The 20,493-nt window shown below is 37.9% G+C and overlaps 1 protein-coding gene across 1 annotated transcript; it reads right to left on the bottom strand.

The window, feature by feature from the left end:
* Positions 1 to 1,304: 1,304 nt before the first annotated feature.
* LOC145529766 (uncharacterized) lies at positions 1,305 to 15,814 on the bottom strand. Its single transcript, XM_081550391.1, has 5 exons — positions 15,157 to 15,814; positions 12,818 to 12,885; positions 12,183 to 12,263; positions 6,814 to 6,888; positions 1,305 to 1,670 (listed from the first exon to the last, which is right to left on the bottom strand). Exons 1-2 carry the CDS (start codon positions 15,736 to 15,738, stop codon positions 12,853 to 12,855), a joined length of 615 nt encoding a protein of 204 aa, XP_081406517.1. The 5' UTR covers positions 15,739 to 15,814; the 3' UTR covers positions 1,305 to 1,670; positions 6,814 to 6,888; positions 12,183 to 12,263; positions 12,818 to 12,852.
* Positions 15,815 to 20,493: the final 4,679 nt, after the last annotated feature.

The following is a 20,493-nucleotide window of genomic DNA, read 5'->3' as shown; positions in this document are numbered from 1 at the left end:
GTAATGTCACAGGACAAACTCTCCTACATATCAAAACCATGACATCTACGTTAACAAAATCACCAATGCCAAAACCAAATTATTCAACTTTCTCAACAAGCACCCCAAGAAAACATTCACACATCCCAAAACAATCAACTTTCCTTACTCAACGTTATCTGCCAGAACAACAACCTTCCCTCACTGAGAAGCCAACTTTAGATTTATACTCAACAAAGGCAGTAATTTGCACCCAGGTAAATGTAAAATCCATAACCAAAACCCAGTCTCAATTCCATACTTTCTACAGAAGATAATTTTGTACCAAAATCAAAATCCAAAATTCCACTTTTGATCTATATAAACCAACCAACTCAAATCAGCCAATGAGAATGAATACAACATCTCTTATTGATCACTGACTTGTGTATCCTGATATTTGACATTAATTACAAACATGGTGTGATTAACATTTTCTCACCAAAACAAAACAAAAAACAAAAGCTGAACTATCATTTGTTCTCTATATAATGGGAAAATATAATCAACAACTCATTTGGTTTATCAAAGTCTGCCATACCCCATAATAGTAACTGAAAATAATTTTAACTTATTATCAATCAATGAAACTGCAGCATTTACCCAGAATTCAAACAAAAGTTATCAATGACATAGTGTGGTTCACTTATTCTAAATTTCTAAATGTACAGAATCAGAAAAATACAATAACCAATCTTATCTTATAAAATCTATTGTAGACATTATTGACACCAAAATGTTAAGTTCTTCTGCGAATACCCTAAGGACCTTCCTATAAATCCAACACCTCTTCACCTATTATTAACCATTAAGACAAAAGAAGAATTCAGTTTAAATGTTCAGATATTCTATGTTTTATTTATAATATTTAATAAGCATAGGTGAAAGGGACCATTTCCATAAAAACATACTAATTCAGAAAAATACTCTATCATTCATGCTGAATTTTGAAGCAAAAGGCATCTTTTTTAAAAGTTCATTGAAGTCTCACAGCAAATCAAACATCCTTAACCCACTGGTTAAGCAAGATGCTTTAAGAAAGTATAAAATAGTATTTTAACTGAACAACCATTGTTTAAGGCAGAAATAAATTTCCACAACTTTGTAAAAAGACAAATCTTAATCAACCAAGTAAAATATTTTCCAGCACACCATTTCCATTTTACCAGCTTTATTCAGTACACTTGACTGCTGGGCAACTGTAAAGGTCAAAGTGTTATTTAAGGCGACACTGAATATTTAATGAAACATGAGCTTAAAAAAAAAAAAAAACCCAAACTGAGAAATTTTAAAGTGTTAGAAATTTTATTAAAGTTAACATTCCACAAGGTCATACTCATACAAATCAAACTGCAAAAAATTCCAGGCATACAAACTATCATCTGTTAATGTGCCATCTTTTTCTCCAAATGGCAAAAATATTCTTAATGATACAAAAAGTCTCTAGAAAGTCAAATTCACTGTCCATTTGTGCTGTTAAGAAACCTATATCTTCATTCATTTCATGAAATCCATGTTAAAAGAACCCTGTCTTGGTTGTATATTATCACAGCACTCTTGTATTAATCCATTTTTCTCAATTCCCCATAGTGGACTGCCATCTTGATTCTCAGTGGTAGGGTCCATTTGAGACTCTTCAAGCTGACTGGGTGCTTGATGAAAACATTAAAAGAAAAAAAAAATGCTGTTGGAATATCAACAATCATATTCCTTCAAACAGACAACATCTACCCACCTTGAAGATAAGCTTACCATACATAATGCTTTAATAATTTTGTAACAACTTTAAACTCTAAAATTGTATTACATTAAGTTGCATGTGCTGCACAGACAACTTCTCATTGAAAGAAGCATGGCAAAAACAGCACACCAGTAACAAACTTCTTTTACTGTCACAGATACAGAGTAACCAATGAAAATGTGGCAGTGAAGAGTCACATTTTTAATAGTTAAATGTTGTCATACTATCTACATGAGAAATGGAAACAAAAATTCAAATCCAACAATTCTGGAAAGCTAAAGTACAACAACACTATGGATTCTAAATCTCAATGCAGAAAACTTTCCAAGCTTCTTCAAATAAAACTAAATATGGAAAAGAATCTTAAAGAATTAAAAAAAAAGAAAAACCAAAGCAGTGGATCATAGCAGTTTTCTGGTGCAACAGATCTTAATTTTGCATAGATAACACAAATGGCTGACACAGATAATCTTGAGCTACATACATGGGAATGCAGGAAACATACAGCCGCTAGAAAACAAAACGATCAAAAATGCAGAGTACCTGCCTGTCTTATTTGATGTATCAGATTTCAAATTCAATACAAATAAAATATCTCATTTCAAAAACATCAAATATTCATTTTTTTAAAAAATAATTACTTAAATAATTTGAACTAAAGGAATTAAGGGAAGTCAGGAGATTTTACCATTAAATAAATGGCCCTGATTCATCATGATCAAACATAATCAGAAAAACAAGCTTTAACTCTGATCTTCTCTATAAATTTTGCAGCTCTCAAACTAAATTTATAGCAATAAAGTCTGGATGACTGACTTGGAAGTTATTAAATATTAGGGCATTTTTTGCTCATTAGGTAGTTAATACATTCATTTCAAAACTATAAGGATTCATTGTTGTTGTTGTCTACTATATACAGTACAAAAATCTACTGAATAAATCACATGATTAACCAAGGGATATCACCACTCATTAAACACACACTGAAAATGAGTGTCACAACGTCAATAAACATCAAACGAAGGATATTTCTCCCAAACATTTTTTGCCGATTTCTCTCCAGCCTAAAAGGAGAACTAAAAATAACTCATTTATTTCCCCATATCAGATAAAATAGCTTCCACTTGAATTGTTCATTACTTAAAATTAAGGGACATATATCCTCTATATTAGGACTTCCCTGGTGGCTCAGGCGGTAAGAGCATCTGCCTACAATGCAGGAGATATATATCTCTATATTAAAGTGTAAAGATAAAAACCTTCATTCCTCTTGATGAGTTAATTATAAACCAATTTCTCAAACTCCGTTACAATGAATGATCAAGCTCTAAATGAAGTTTGGAATGTAAATAGTATTATGATGAACAATGACATTAATGCATTGATAACGAGTTACAATCATTTCAATAGCAATAGGTGCAATTTATTCAATCTAGTACACTAAGTGATAAACTCAGTGCTTCATATTCTCCTGCCACAAGGCAAGAGGTAAAATCCATTCTTGACACTATGTAAAATATTAAAACCTTATTTAAAAAAATTAAAACCATATTTTTAAAGATTCACAAGGAAGCCTATTGATACTAAAATCGTATCAAAATTAACAGAATATATCATCTTGTGTGACAAAAATAGAGACTAAAAAATACCACCATATTGGTTGTGCTATCATATATACTGTCATCATATTTAAGATGGTAAAAAAAAAAGGAGGGTGGGAGGTGAGTAGGATGAAGGAAAAGAATGGTACTAGAAAAGTCATGATCAATCTGCATTCCTATGAAGCCAATCAAAACCCAGAAAGTGAGCATTCTGTTAATAAGCAAAAGAGCTAAGTCAAGCATTCAAAGTACTTAAAAGAACAGTAAAGGATTTTCAGAATGAGCCCTTTCATTTCATGGAATTTCAATTTCTTACAAAAATTAAATTTGCAAATAAGTGAAGTTAAAAAAGTGAAAAGGTATGCATGAGTTGAGCCTGGAAATTTCATTGGTAACTAAATCCAGTTCCTTCATCTGTAAAACAGAAGTAACAGTAGTACCTACCTTATGTAGCAGTAGTGGTGAAGATTAACATTTACAGCTTTTACATTACCTGGCATACAGAACGACCTCAATAAATATTAGTTACTACTCCAATATACCAGAGTAACCAAAGTACCTGAGGACCTACAGACTAACCTTAATGAATCAAAACAATTTATATTCCAATGGTCATGGTATCTCTGAAAACTCTATAGGGTCATGGGGTCAACTATTTAAAAGACAAAAACAATTTTTGCTTTAAAGAGAATTTAATGTCACATTTGGAGAAGGAAATGGCAACCCACTCCGGTCTTCTTGCTTGGAGAATTTCACGGACAGAGGAGCCTGGTGGGCAACAGTCCATGGGATCACAAAGAGTCCAACATGACTAAGTAACTAACAATGCTAATGCTGCATTAAAATAAGATCAGTACAGAAAACTGAGTAGGGTTTAGTATCAAAGCCCCACTACTCCATATCTTTTCAGTAATTTGTGGATTACTACAATCATACTGAAGGGGCTTCCCTGGTGGCTCAGAGGGTAAAGCGTCTGCTTGCAATGCGGGAGACCTGGGTTCAATCCCTGGGTCGGGAAGATCCCCTGGAGAAGGAAATGGCAACCCACTCCAGTATTCTTGCCTGGAGAACCCCACGGATGGAGGAGCCTGGTAGGCTACAGTCCATGGGGTCGCAAAGAGTCGGACACGACTGAGCGACTTCACTTCACTCACAATCATACTGGAGATGATGGTTTGATTCAGAATTCCATCATCAAACATACAAGCTTCAAGCTAATACTATGAAAAGTTAAGACAATTTTCCCACTATAACGGTCACTTATACCTTTTTTTTTTTAATTGCTTCTTCTAAGTCAGTTCTAGAAAAGACTTTTATGGTAAGAAGGTAGTAAGTACCTACTATCTCTTAAAATCCCCAAATACTGTACAGCCAGAAATTAAAAACATAAAACTGAACAAGCAAGTTTTAAATTCTAATTCAGTAAATTTGTTTAAAAAACACTGGGATACTGTAAAATGAGTTGTTAGTTGAAATGCAAGCAAATGATTCATTACTGGATGTGTTTTAAGAGAGGTTCCCCTAAAATAAGCCATTTCCTTACCTCTACTTCTTAGCAAACCCTCATTTTAAAAGCAACAAAAAAATGTGGGGGACAGGGAAGAGCACAAGGAAAAAGAGGAATGACTCAATTTTTTAAACAAGTGGTTCTAATAAATGCTACAATTTGTTAAAATTCAAAGACTTAATGCAAAACCAGTGGGACAAACAGGTACAAAATTACAGTTAAGAAGGAGAAATTGATCATTATCATCATGTAGTTAATCTTCTTGGTACTTATGTCATAATTTCAATCTTCTTTGTACAGCCTTTAAATTTGAAAATATTTAATAGTGAATTCACATATTTTCTGTCTTATTACCAAAAACAGCTTGACTCCTCAATAGGATTAAAATATATTAACAAGTCTGGATCCTAAACAAGGTGGGCATGCAAGAAACAGAAGTAGCCAGCTGTTGTTCACACTGTTAAACTATGCTGTTCAACTATGGGGGCTAAGAAAGTCATCCTACTTAAAAGTTTTATAATCAAATCTTCCCCATTATCCCTATTAGTTTAAAACTTGACTACATGTTCATGAAAGACTGAAAAAGTTGTGGTTTCTAGTAACTCTTAAGCTTTTACTGAGTCGAAGTTTAGTATTCAAAGCATATCTAAAAGTTAGTATTTAAAGCATTATAAACTTAATAATGAATCTCTCTTCATTTTTAGTTTAGACCCAAAACATCAGTTGACAAACATTTAACAGCAACTATATACATTAAAATAACAAGTATTTACTGAGCATCCACTATGTGCCAGGCAATTAATCACTTTAAAATAGAAGGCATGAAGTCAATAAATTAAACTACATTAGGAAAGTTTTCATCTTTGCCCTCACCACCCTCCATTAAAAAAAAAAAATTCACTATTTTACAGGTCCTAGTCACCATTTATATAACAGAGGTTCAAACAATAATGAGAAACAAAGATTATCACCTAGAATCTAGATACCCAAATGTGATTCAAAAAATTTTTATAGAACAATTACTAAATAATTATCACACTAAAGTTTTGTCAGAAACAAACAAATCCATCTGAGAATTCATCCAAATTCATTTATACAGTCTTACCACTCTTTTCCCACTATTTCTCAGATGGTGAGTTAGAAATTCCATAGCAGTAACCAAACCTTCTACACTATGAAGGCAAAACCCCAGTGTAAAAAGAACTTCTTGTTGGGCTTTCAAGTTTAAGGAAAGCTCATGATTACTTCATTTATTTGAATCCGTAACAATGAAATCCATTAAAAAGTATGCTCTATTACCAAGAGAATTCAAGGGCTTGAGTTCTACATATGTAAAGCTGACAAAAAAGAAGGATCCAGAATAAGCTAGGTTTCCTTACAGGACAAGATACTAAGTATTCAATGGTTTGTGGCCATTAGCTACAACTACTCTCTCCTCTGTAGCTCTAAATAAAGTAGACACAGAAAATGTGTAAATGAAACAGCACAGCTGTGTTCTAATAAAATTTTATTTATAAAAACAGAGGGCAGTTTACAAACACCTCGATCTACGGTGCAGGTTTTTATTTTGGCTGCACTGTGCATGTGGCCTCTTACTTCCTTGACCAGGCATCAAACCCTTGCACCCTGCAGTGTAAGCCCAGTCTTAACCACTGGACCATCAGAGAAGTCCTAGGTATAGTATTAAAGGCATATTCAAATATGATTTTTTGCCATTTTAACTTTGCCTGAACATAAGTTAAAAAAGCAGAAAATAATAAAAGGTTGGAGTAAATTTGTAAGATTTTAATAAAACTTGGTACACATCTAACCATATGGGTTTATTTTTGTACTGTTTTGAACCTCAATAAATTCCTGTTTATATATACACTCATTTACTTAAAATTTCCAAAGTCATATTAAAAATTAAAAAACAAATTAAACATGTCAATTGAGTAAAAACTTACTAAATGCTTCCATCGACATCTATTTCACTTTGCTGTAGAGGCCCCTTTGGTAATTCAGCTTCAGGATTCATATTTCTGCAGAAAGCAACAAGAATATAATTTTATGTACAGAAAGACAAAAACAGATTTGGAAATTTCAACATCTTATCAGAATCAGTTACCAGACATGTATTTATAAAGACAGTTTCAAAAGATCAAAAGTTCTAATCCAGAGAATCTTAAATCTGAATGCTCAGAGGTTCACCTGCAGAACGTTACTATAAAAACACATGGTTAAGTCTCAGTCCCCAAGAACTTCCTAGGTAAAAATTTGGGCTCCCTGACAGACAGTCATGGTTGTTAAAACAGCAGTTTAACAAAGCCAACCTCACTCCTCAACAGAAAAGAAGTATTTTATCTTCTGGCCCTTCATCTAACCTGCTTTCAAGACTTCTAAAGGGAAACTTCCATTTCCAACCTGGCAAGGCCAGGCTTCTCACTCTTCAGTGTTACTATATTATCATGAACCTTCATCAACAAGGTTTCTATTCCAGGATAGAAACCTTAAGCCTAATTTCCAACTTTTCTGCACTACTAATTAAATGGACCTACTCAACACTTGTTGCTGTTCAATCACTAAGTCTGCTGGACTCTGTGAGCCCATGAACTGCAGCATGCCAGGCTTCTCTGTCCATCACTATCACCCTGAGTTTGCTCAAACTCATGTCCATTGAGTCGGTGATACCATCCAACCATCTCATCCTGTCGCCCCCTTCTCTTCTTGCCCTCAGTTTTTCCCAGCATCAACACTAACCCTCTCTAAAGTATGTGCTTGATAAAAATACCATACCCATACTTTTCACTGGTTAGACTGAAATACTTCACTAACATGGAAGACAATGTTTCTCTATCTCGAGTAAATTTTTGAGAATACAGGTATATACTCTTTCCAGTCACTCCTATGCCAAAATATGATTATAATAATCAAAATAATGGCAAGAACTATCCAAAATGCTTTGTTTAAAAGTTCAATATAAAAATGTCCCAGTTTAAGAATTTATAGAAAGTAAAAGAAGTTTAGGATTTAAGCAACAACTAAGCTACCTAAATGATTTCCATGACCAAGGTTTCCAATTTTCAAATTATAAAGCAAGTTCCTGATGACTTTACCAAATCTAAAACCCATTAATCATTTTGACTATTCATATCCAAGAAATATTGCAAAGATCTACTTCAAAATTTCTAAGATCAAGGTGCTAAAATTTCCTCCCAACAAGTTAATAAAATGAAGCAACTAACAAGAAACACAGCATTACTCATTTTTAAGCTTCCAAATTTAACCTGACCTTTATATAAAGAAGACAGTTACTGAACAAAGATAAATCCTAAATCAATCCAGTAAAATAAACTGATTTAGTCCCTGAGAGTAGGGCAGGAATAACTTAAGGGAATATCCATGAAAGAAATGTCTGAAGAAAACTCATTAGCGTATTAAAAAAAGCTCTCTACCAGTCCAAGTATGTGGTTCAGGGTGCTTACTCCATGAAAACCAGATTAGAAGTTGGATCACACTTTGTACCACCACAAAAATTACTGACACTAATGTAACCTACCACTTGATCTCCTTTCCAAAACTTGAAAAAGCCTTCCTTTATGCGGAGACCTAGGTTTGATCCCTGGGTTGGGAAGATCCCCTGGAGAAGGGAATGGCAATCCACACCAGCATTCTTGCCTGGGGAATTCCATGGACAGGGTAGCCTGGTGGACTATAGTCCACAGGGTTGCAGAGTCAGACACAACTGAGCCACTAACACAAGCTAAGTTCACCTTAAACAGACTACAAAATTTGATAATTTTGCTCATATTCCTATCTATCTTTAATATTCTGCAGTAACAAGGATCCTCATTTAGTATGAAATTAAAGGTACATTATGATTACTGGTCATTTTATAGTAAAAGGCAAAGGTGACTTTAGTCTAGTCTTAAATTAACATTACAAGGCCATCTGTGCTTTTCTTACATTTGATTGTCATCTTTTGAAGTCCTCAAAACAATCTAACATCTTTTAATTAAGAATAGAACTTGAGAGCACTGTGAAATGTAAGAAATTTTTCACAAAAATAAGGTACTAGTGGTAAAGTCATCAAGTCATAAGAAAACTCTCACAACTCATAAACCATTCAAGTTATGCAAAATATTTAGCCTGATAACCTAAATTAAAATGATTTTGACTACTCTGTAATATATATTAAGGATAGAATTGCTTGTTTGGGAAATATTCAATTTCAAATAAGCTCAAAAAACAAAGGCTTGTTTCCCAAAACACTGGATCATCTAGCTTTACACAATGTATAAATCAAATTGTTGTAGTAAACATGCTTCTTGGAAGTTATGTAAACATGCAAATCACAGTTGTTATTTGTAAAGTTCAGAACAGCCCTGAATTTAAATTGTAAAGGTTAATTATATTCAGATATAACAGTCAATCTGAAAATTAAGTGTACTGAGCCACTCAACCTGGAAGGGAAAGGTAGCTGAGTAAGAGAAGAATATTTATCTTTGAAACACAGCTGTACTCAGAGAAATTATATAGATTATGTCAAGCATGTAAGCTTTATAATCATGATGGTCAGCTGCAAATGTTACATTAAATACATTAATCTTTATTTAATAAAATAATTATCAGGAAAAAATTTCAAAACAATGTTTTCATTGTAGCATTCTAAACCTCTATTTTTTAAAGACACTTCTCCATTATGTCTGCATTTATACTATTTATTAATATTTTAGAATGCCTGAAATTAGGAAACAGCTTCCCTGGTGGCTCAATGGTCAAGAATCCTCTTGCCAATGCAGGAGACGCAGGTTCCTGGGTCGGGAAGATCTCCTAGAGAAGGAAATGGCAACCCGATCCAGAATTCTTGCCCAGGAAACCCCATGAACAGAGGCGCCTAGCAGGCTGTAGTCCATGGGGTCGCAGAGAGTCAGACACAATTTAGGGACAAAACCATCACCAAAATTAGGAAAGTCACGTATACTACCGGCCCTAACTTCAACACAGAAATAACATCTACGATTTGCAATGCAAAAATTATAAAAACTGCTCTCCAGTTTAAAAGAATTAGACACTCTTATTATTTTTACCACAGAATTTAAGAGCAAACTGGTGTGAGATTGGAAAACGCCAAATATTTTATACAAATTCGGAAAACTAAAGCCCACAGTGAATAAAATGTCAAGATTACAGAACTAATTCACATTAGAAGGTGGGTCTCCTCTCTGCTGAATCAGTTATTCTTTCCATTCTTTCACACACCTCTCATTAATGGAGAAGATGGAGCTATCCCTAAGTTATCTTTTTTCCTCTTATGCCTCTCAACAAAGAAGAAAATCAGAGTAAACAACGCAAATTAATTGGCTGTCCACAGTCCAAAATTTTAAATAATAAAGAAACTGTGAATAATAGTAAACTAAGCTTGAAAGAAAATTTATATTCAAAATTACCTATTTCATATAGTCTAGCCTCTGATTATTATGTAGCAGTTCATGAAAGCCTTTTGTTAACTATGGGCATGGCTTCCTTCATATCTGTGGAACTCCAGGGAATTTTTTAAGCAGTTGTTGCCACAATGATAAACACAACGGAGTCCAATCTCAAACCTGATCAGGTGATTTTGATTCAAGGATTCAAAATGTTAAAATAAAAACAAATATTTAAGTATTTATAACTTTGACTCAAACAGAAGATAGTAAACTAAATAATTTTTTAATGAAACACAGTAACTTAAAATAACGGTATCTTTGGTTATATTTGCTCTCATGTATCCATTATTTTTGTCTACCAGAAATATTGCCAATTTTACAAGCTTGGCTCAGCAGGTTTCAAAACACTGACTATATTATTACAAAGGTCAAAGGACATGCAGATCTTTTAAAAATGTGACTTATTAAAATCTTTTATTTTGTTGGTGACAAAAAGGAAAGCTGAACTCCTTACGTTAATTTAGGAGTTTCTATATCATTTAAAGTATTTTTATAACGATTAATACTAGACAAAAAAAAGATAAAAATCTCCCTTTAACATTTTAATCTTTTAAGTTTTTTTTTTAGTTTTATGGATTCAAATTACAACTTTGGTAGTCTATTATAAGTCACTGCCAATTTCTACTTAAACTTACCCTAAACTTCACATACATTTGTGTCTTAAGAAGCCCAATTCTCAATTTTTACAACAGCGTCCAAGCACATCTGAATGCCAAAATAACATCCTATCATTTACAAGAAGTAACCCCTAACCTTGGTATTTGTATTTAAGACACTTGGGATGAAAGAAGTCTTGACTTTACATATAAGACACCTTTAAAACATTCCTGTTAAAGGTCTAACATTTGGTTTCTTTTGTACATTATAATAAACACAAATTTGAGCAAACTGCAAAAGGACCAAAAAGCAAAAAATAAGCTAAAGCAAAAGAAATAAAAATACTACCTTTATCATCTATTTGAATCAACAGAATAAGCTAACACCAATGATCAATTATCCACAAAAATTGTAAGAACAAATGCAAACCTGCCCTTATACGAATTAATTGGTTATTTGACTATCCTTAAAATTTCCCAAGATACCTCATTATATTCCGTATTTCTTCTGGTAAATCCCTTGCTAATATCACTTGACATTAATTTCCACATTCAGTGTTAAGGAGTAAGAAATTATTCCTGAAAATTTTGTATATATTTTTTCATTCATGTACCTAATTTTAGTATATCAAAATATCATATACATGTTGAAATTATTCCTTCCTTCCGAGCTCTAAAGACTTACTAAGCTATAGGTAACAAGTCTCTTTAGTCACATCATTTTAGTTTCCTGTAAAATAACTTATTTTTGTACCTGTTTGGGAAGAAAGACTCACAAAAATAGGTAAAATGAGTATTTTAAATCCACTAAATAATAACCCGACTATGAAAGGGTCTACTTAGTTTTTGAAATACAGTTCTTTTAAGAATCGTAAGATCTGCAGATACAAAACTTCTACGCCATTTCTAAAACGTAATCTGTATCACCAAAAAAATGGCTGAAGGATGTACATTTCAGATTGTAAAGATAATTCTGATGACTCAACTTCTGATTTAACGATAAATCTAAATCACCATTTAACTGAAAAGTACTAAATGTCTCACTGCTAATATAAATTACACGTATCAACTCTTTTAACATTAGCATAAAACTGCTTTGATATAAGGAAAAACATTTGACGGGCTTTTTCTCATCCCTTTTTCGAGATTAAGTCTACAATTTATGTCACATTGACAACCTTTACTGATATTTTCCTATTCAAATGTTGGTAGCTATTAGACTTCAGATGTTGGGTAAAAACATTTACTTACTTGCTATACAAAATACAGACTATCACAAAGATTTATCCTCAAGGATAAAATTCCATGGTCTCAGTCTTCAAAATGGCATACCTTTTGGGAGGGGAAAAAAAACAATATTCTAAACAATTTATTGATGGAACCACCAAAAGCCAAGTAGGAATACATGTTTTTAAAGTTCTTATTTCATAAAAGGAACAAAAACTAAAATCTATGCTCACAAAGCCCTAATTTTTAAAACATTCTCCCCTAAAATGTTAGTATGAATAGTAACTAGATTGAATTTTCCAATGAACTTATTTCTTTAATATTAAGAGATTAAAACTGTTTGCACAGTATATTAGGCAGCAAAAAAGAAAAAGCGTTATCTTTGGTTTATGGTTTTCCTCAAAGTATAATCAGTCTTTTTCTTGGTCCCAAAATTAAACAAAGGCTTAAAGGACCTTCAATATTTTAAACTATTCAAAAGGCACATTAAGTTACAATAGCTATGCACATAATACTTCTCAATGAAAAGGTTTAAAGATTTTGTAAAATTATTTCAGATACTTACTCATAATCACTATCAAAAATATAAATTATCAAAGAAAATAAAAACCTAATAAGCTTACTTTTATGTCAAAGTAGTAAAATTTACCCATTCTTACCTCAAATAAAACAGCATATTTGTTCAGAATCATCGTCAACCAAATTTAATTTTAATCTTGTAAGTTACCTTTAAAAAAAAAAAGATAATATCAGTGTTTTGATTTTTGAACAATTCTTGGCCAAAGTTTCAGTGTGATGAAACAATGAGAAAATATTCCAGAGACATGATCATTGGATAAATTCAAGAGATGGCTCATCAACATGCTACCTGTACATTTAAGGTTGCAGTTATTTATCATAGTATCTATCAGTCTTTGTTTTCCTCATCTTTTGGTTGCATGGATAAACATTAGAGATAAGGCATTGAGGTTGAAAAGAGAAAAAATGCACATCTTTGGACAGGTTTAAGATTATGACCTTGTTTTCATTTTTATTTTTCTTTGATGCCAAGCAATACACAAAAACAAAGAAGTTTACCATTTGTGAAGATTGAAATCATCTTAAATTTTCTTTACCATCTAGAACTACCTTTTACAAGAATGAGCAATTAAAAATTAACTCCAGGAGAAATTAGTGAAGTTAAAATGGCTACTGGTTACTTTAAATTTTTAAACCACAAGTTATTTGATCTCACCAAGTGGGATATTAGCTTTGTCTTTAAAGCAAATCTACAACATGTATTATCTATGATCTTTATTCAATTTCAAACTGAGGTCTCTAGCATTTTCAGTCTCCCTTCCCCCATTTCTCATGTAAAAAGATCTTATGAGGTTAAACAGCTACAAATTATTTGCATTTTGCTATTCAGAGGATTCTGAAAAACTAGATTCAGAATATTAATTTAAAACGACTTGCAGTGTTCAAAAATTTCAAAAACGTTGATTTGAAAAACCAAAACGGTTAAAACAACAGAGTCTAAAATCAAGATATGCGCAACTGATGTAACGTGTAGCACTATATGAATGCTATTCGGAAAATAAAACAATTTCACGAACAAAAATACCCTCAGAAACATTAAAAAATACAACAGTACCTTTGAATTTACAAGTACTACGTAAATCTGCCCAACACTATTTTTACGTAGATTTTCACCTCCACAACAACACACGAGCTACCGCAGGACGAAGACAAATATATTCTAAAATACACAAAGGTTTGTGCATTTGTGGTTTGTTCTTCAAATCACTAAACTCAAATTCCCTCTCAGACAATGTTTCAAATTTCTAGACTGTACAGGGGACTCTACAAATCTTTTGAAAACCATAATACACTATTAAAATACTGTTCCATTTTGAGCATAACTGGATTTTTATGCATGCAACAAATATGGCTCCTCTTCATCGCCCATTACCGAGCAATCCTACTTTAATATTTACACTACCAGAAAGTAACTTCACAAAGGGATTTGGTGTCTGAATATTTCTTTGCAAAAGTTTTGTCGACCACAGCTTGTGAGGATATACATTATTTTTAAAAATAATCAAAACGACGAACTTAAACTTTTAAAAGTCTAGGAACTGACCCAAGTACCTCCTAACATTCAGGTGTGGTAAGTTACAGATAACGGCTCCTTATGACCTTTTTAAAAGTACCCCAACAGTAGATTTAATCATTGTTCAAACAGAACGTCAAACAATCTTGGCGTAATTACTCAGTAAAATAAACTACCTTAATCAAACGTCATCGTCTAGCACCGTAATTATAATCTATTCCCATTAAACAGCCCTGACGACATAGTAAACTTGGCTTCGTAATTTTTGAAATACCAGAAGCACTCCTCCAACTTGCATTTTTAAAAAGACAACCTTAACGTCAATAAAGGTTTCAACAAGCAGCAACTACCTTCTCATCTGTAACACTGCAGCCGTTTTCAAAATCGGCTTGGAAAGAGTTAAAAGCCAACACCCAAAAGAAAAAAAAAAAAAACAAGTTTTTATTTTTTTGTTGAAACGTAGTCAGGGTTCCATTGTTCTTTTAAATTCGACCACGAAGATGAGTTCCCACCTCACGGGAAAGGGGTTAAAAAAAACTCCGCCGTTGGAGGACGTGAAAAGGGGATTCTTTTTTCCTTACCCTAAATATCAAAATAACTCACCAGGACAGACGGGGGCTCTCCTCGCGCGGCCGCCGCCGCCGCCGCCGCCGCCCCTCTCCCCGCGGGGCCGGTCCGGGCAGCGAAGCGGCCCCCCGCCCGCCGCGGGGTCTGCAGCGGGGCCCCCGCACCCCCAGCCCCCGGCCCCGCGGCGCTTCCCGCCCGGAGAGCCAGCGAGCGGCGCCGCCGGGGGAGAGCCGGCCCGCGAGGCCCGGCCCGCCGCCCCCTCCTGCTCGCGCGCTCAAGGACATTTTGCTTTTCCTCCCAAGGACAAAGGACAATAAAAGGAGCCGGGGAGCCACTTACCGCGTCCGAACGCCGCGGCCGGCCCCTCCTGGTCGCCTGCACCCGACTCCCGCGCCAGGGCGACCGCCCGAGCCTCCCGCCCGTACGGGTCGGGCCGCCGGGGCCCCGGGGTGCCTCGGCGGCCGCTGCCGCAGCGGCGCTTTCCGCGTCGTGGGCCCGGCCGCCCCGGGCGCCTCGGCCGCGGGCTCCGAGCCCGGCGCGCGGCCCGCCTCGCCCCCCAGCCACGGCCGCTTCGCTACCGCGGGTCTGCGGGCCGCCCGGGAGCAGCTCCTCGCCGGCCGGCGGGCCGCGCAGCCACGGCGGAACGCCTGACAGCTCGGAGTGCTGCTGCCTCTCCGGCCATCTTGTGCCGTGTGTGTGTGGTGTCTCTCTCCCGTCTCCTCTCTCGGCTCTACTCCCTCCTCCTCCTCCCCCCCGCCCCACACACCACACAACATGGCCTCTTCGCTGCGGCGGCGGCTGCTGCGGCGGTAGCAGCTCCGCCGCGTTCCTGCCCGCTCCCCTCCCCCACGCTCCCCGCCTCCCGCCCGCAGCCCCAGGTAGCAGTACGCATGCGCGCCACCGCCCGCCCGCCGCGGCCATTGGCTGCTCGAGTTTCCTGCCACCCCCTTCCCGGGGAGCGGCCTCACGCACGCTCTCAGGCGTCTTCCTCCCGCCTAACAACAATCACTTGGAGGCTATTGGCTAATTCTGACCCCACCCCTTCAGCTACCTCCCCGCGGATAGGCTGGTCTTAATGCCACTTACCTTTTGTAGGTGTCTCTGGTTTTCTTGAGAGGTCCCAGCCAGCGATTGGCTGACGATAGAACCTTTGGTTTGGAGCTGGTTTGTTGGTTTGCGCCCCGCAGTGCGGACCCCTCGGAGAAGACTAGGGGGTCCCAGGCGCGGAACAGGCCAAGCCAGTATTATTAGTACAGCGTCCTAGAGATGGGGCCTTCGCTCCTGGAAAAAACTTGGAATTCGGTGTTTCTGACTTAAGATTTTTGTCTTTTTTTTTTTTTTTAAAGAAAATGACAGGATGACGGGCAAACAAGAGGCAGGTTCATAGCCCTTGGGCAACAGCCATTTCTCCTCAACTGTAGAACTCAAGATTTTTCTTCTAAACAACCCAGCCTTTCCCTGAAGGTCACAGAATTAGAGCCAAGTTATTTTCCAACCAGCACATCCCCCTAGCCAAGCATCCTAATTGAGATGCCACTTATTTGAGAGTTTGTAAGCTTTTTGTTGACCATTTATGAGAGGCAGTGTGTTGGTATGTACATTGTACCTCGGCCTTGTGAATCAGTATCTCTTAATCCTGGTTGGGCCAGATTCCAGCCTTCAGGGAGTGTTTGTTAAAGCGATAGTTTGAAGCTGAACAGTCATAGTCTACCTGCCAACCACCTTCTCCCAGAGAACAGGCGAAACAAGCTTCACTTCCTTTAAGCAAATCTTTCCCCGCCCCCTCCCCTTACTTCTTCCTACTTAAATCTGGAAGAAACTCTTGGCAGACCGAGGAACAACTGAAAACCTAAACTTTCCTGAAATGGATGGGAAAAGAAGAAGTAGTGGCTCTCTCCCAATGCCAGCATTTTAGAAATCTTGCTCCTTTTGGCAAGGAACCTGGGGAAAAGGAACACTAGACGCTCTTAGTCTTAACAGATTTATTTGAGGGAAGGAGTCTTGGGGAAAGGTGGGCAACTCTGAAATTCTCTTAAGACCCTGTTTTCCGTTCTTGAATTAGAATCAGAATGTTAAATATTCATGAGGCCTAGGAACTAGGTGTGGCCCCTTCTTTTCAAAACGATCCAGTTGTTAGTTCATTAAGTACAGCATCAACTACTTAGGACAGAACTAGGGCTAGAACTCAAATCTCCTAACTTTATATAGATCTTAGGGTTCCTTCTATGCAAACTGGCCATTCTCCTTAACAGTATAATTTGAGCTCTAAGTGAACACAAAAAGAATGCTTCTTTAACTGAAATTCAGCTTTCTCCATTTAATTTCCAAGAGATATTCCTTTACACAATCTAGCTTTGAACATTGTAGACCTGCTGCAGGCTATGTTCTCTGAAATAGCCCCACCCTGAACTTCCTGTCTTCATCCTTCCTGATTTGTTCTTGTATGTTCTTTGTTCATCCCCCAACCTTTTCCCTCCTAGCCCTACCTGAAATCCATCTATGATTCTGCTTGTCCTAGTTTATCAAGGAGTACTTCTCTGCCAGCGAAACTGGCCTGAACAGGTCCTTATTAAAAATAGGTATGATTGAAAAACATTGAGTAAGCTATGCACCAGGCATTGTTCTAAGCTCTCATTGGAGGTTGATTTAGGTGATCACACAGCACCCCTATGAGAGACTATTATTATTGCTGTGTATTATCTCTGTTAGGAAACTGAAGCGCAAGGAGTTTAATTTGCTTAGGTTCACACGTCTAAGAAATATTAGAACCAGCATTGAGCCCAGTAGTCTGACTCCAGACCCATTCCCTTCTGCCTCTCCCAGTTTTTGCCAAGACTGCCCCCTTGCCAGATAGGTTCAGTTGGATCTCCCATTGTGGGGAGCTGTCTGATTTGCCAGGTGCTCTCTCCCTTACTTCACTGAAGTGTTCCACCTTCGGAATCAGGCCTCCCTCCAAGTGGGAGATGTGAGATCCATTTTAACTTAATCCCCAGACCTGGTCCCCATCCTCCACCCTATTGCTGTCAATCTCCTGTCATGTCACCTGGGAACTCTCTAGCTCTCGTTTTGTTTTCGTTCATTTGTTTTGTTTTTGGCTGTGCTGGGTCTTCACTGCCGTGTGTGGGCTTTCTCTAGTTGCAGCAAGCAGGAACTACTCTCTGGTTGCGGTGCTCGGGCTTCTCATTGTGGTGACTTCTCTTGTTGCAGTGAACAACACTTTAGGCACATGGGCTTAAGTAGTCATGGCACCTGGGCTTTAGTTGCTTGCCAGTGTAGGAGACATAAGAGACTCCGGTTCAATCCCTGGGTCGGAAAGATCCCCTGGAGGAGGACATGGTAACCCACTCCCACATTCTTGCCTGGAGAATCCCATGGACAGAGGAGCCTGGTAGGCCACAGTCCATAACTTTGCAAAGAGTCAGACATGATTGAAGCAACTTAGCATGCACGCACGCATGCATGGGCCTTAGTTGCTCCATGGCATATGGAATCTTCCAGGAGCAGGATTGGAACCCTCTGTTGGCAGGCAGATTCTTAACTACTGGACCACCAGGGAAGTCCCTCTAGTTCTCCTGTTTTACTCTGTTCAATTGTGGATCCTCACGGTTCAATTGTGGATCCTCACGGTTCAATTGTGGAGTGACTCTCTTTTAAGAAGATACATCTTGGGTGGCTTACAGAAGACAGCTTTCTTCTCTCAAGCTTATATTCCACACAACATCATCTTCAGAGAAAGCCCTTATCTACCCAATGAAAATGTTTTCCCTATCACCTCACACATGACAGTCATGATTTCTTTTGCCATATCAACACTGTGCCTTTAGCCACCCTCATTAAAGCTAGACTGGTGGTGGTGGTTTAGTTGCTAAGTCGTGTCCGACCCTTGCGACCCTATGGACTGTAGCCTGCCAGGCTCCTCTGTCCATAGGATTCTCCAGGCAAAAATGCTGGAGTGGGTTGCCATTTCCTTCTTCAGGGGATCTTCCCAACCCAGGAATCGAACCTGTGTTTCCAGCATTGGCAGGCTGATTTCTCTACCACTAAGCCACCAAGAAAACCCACCAGGGAAGCTAGACTAGCTTTGTCCTAAATAAAAAGCACCTGACACCTGGCAGACCACAGTCTCCTTCCACCACAGTTTCTTTTGTGCTAAGTGATCTGCCAATGAACCCAGAGGAGGTCACTCCCTCCCCCAGCCCCCGCAGGCTCCTATTACTACTGTCTCTCTTCACCAGGGAAAATGAAGAACCCAGCCCTTAGCCCTGACTTACTCAGAGGAAAGGCCTCTTTGTGTACTCTAAGTAGATCTGTTCTGATTTAATCTTGTCCAAAAATAAAAACCTGGATGAGCAGAGAATATTTCTGGAAGGATGCAAGATCTGTTTACACTGGTCATCCCTGAGGAGACCTGAGAGGAAGGTGGAGAATCAAGTGGGAAGGGCATTTTGTACTCTCTACCCTTTCGTGACATTTGAATTTTGAACCATGTAAAGGTATTACCTTTTTAATGAACAAAGAAAAGGGAGAAAACTCAATCTCCTGGGCTAAAAGCTGACACTGTTAGAAAGATAACTTTAAAAAAATTTTTTTTGTGGGGACTTCCCTGGCAGTCCAGTGGTTAAGACTTCGCCTTCCAATGCAGGGGTTGTAGGTTCGATCCCTGATCTGGGAGCTGAGATTCCCCTTGGCTCGCAGGCAAAACACTAAAACATCAAGCAGAAGCAATACTGTAACAGATTCAATAAAGACTTTGAAAATGGTCCACATCAAAAAAATCTTTTAAAAAAATTTGTGTATATGTCATCTGCATTTGCACAAAACACCTGTATGTTTTTTGATTTTTTTTTTTTTAATGAAATAAAGGTCACACAACACTCAGTACTTTTCAGGGATGTGAACGGCCCCTGGAGTGTCCCTGGCTGATGATAAGGGTCCCTGGCACATAAGACGGGCAGCAGCTCCCGGTCCCCATGTGCCGTGGCCTCACACTGCAGGACAGAGCTGCTCGCTTGCGTCCCTGCAGCTCCGTGAGCCTGTTTCCCATTTCTGTCCTCCTCTCCTCTGGTGGCCATTAAAGAAGAGCCAGCCAGACGTGCTTCCCGCCCTGTGGTCTGTCCTACGGGTCCACCTTTGCCTGGGGTGTCTCCCTTCGAGGGTCAGCCCAACTCATCACTCAGTCAAAACCTAGGATGACCTTGATGTCAGAGGCAGAGTTTCCAAACATAGGCTTTTCCAGATTCCACAGCTCTGCTCCTGCTCTTTGCAGTTTCTCTTGCTGTTCACACTCACGTGACTTACATGCTGCCTCTCTCTTATTTCTGGATACACCCTGCTCCTTGTTCACACACGGCAGTCTTTTTCCCAGGGTACATCACACGCAGGCTTGCAACTCAGACACTCAAAAGGTTTCCAAACACAGCTCTTGTTTCTTCCATGTACCAGGTACTATTTTATTTTTTTAAAAAAAACTTTATTCCTTTTTAAAAAAATTTATTTGCCTGTGCCAGGTCTTAGTTTCAGCACACGGGATCTTCACTGAGGTGCCTACATTCTCTAGTTGTGGCACTCGGGCTCAGTAGCTACGTTGTGGTTCTGCAGGCCCGACTGTTCTACATCATGTGGGATCCTAGTTCCCCAATCAGGGATCCAACTTGTGTCCCCTGCATTACAAGGCAG

This window comes from Giraffa tippelskirchi, chromosome 12 (assembly GCF_054371585.1).
Source record: "Giraffa tippelskirchi isolate mGirTip1 chromosome 12, T2T-mGirTip1v1.2.pri, whole genome shotgun sequence".
NCBI classification, from domain to species: Eukaryota; Metazoa; Chordata; class Mammalia; order Artiodactyla; family Giraffidae; genus Giraffa; species Giraffa tippelskirchi.
The sequence above is the reverse complement of the archived record's forward strand: the minus strand, read 5'-3'. Positions and strand labels throughout refer to the sequence as shown.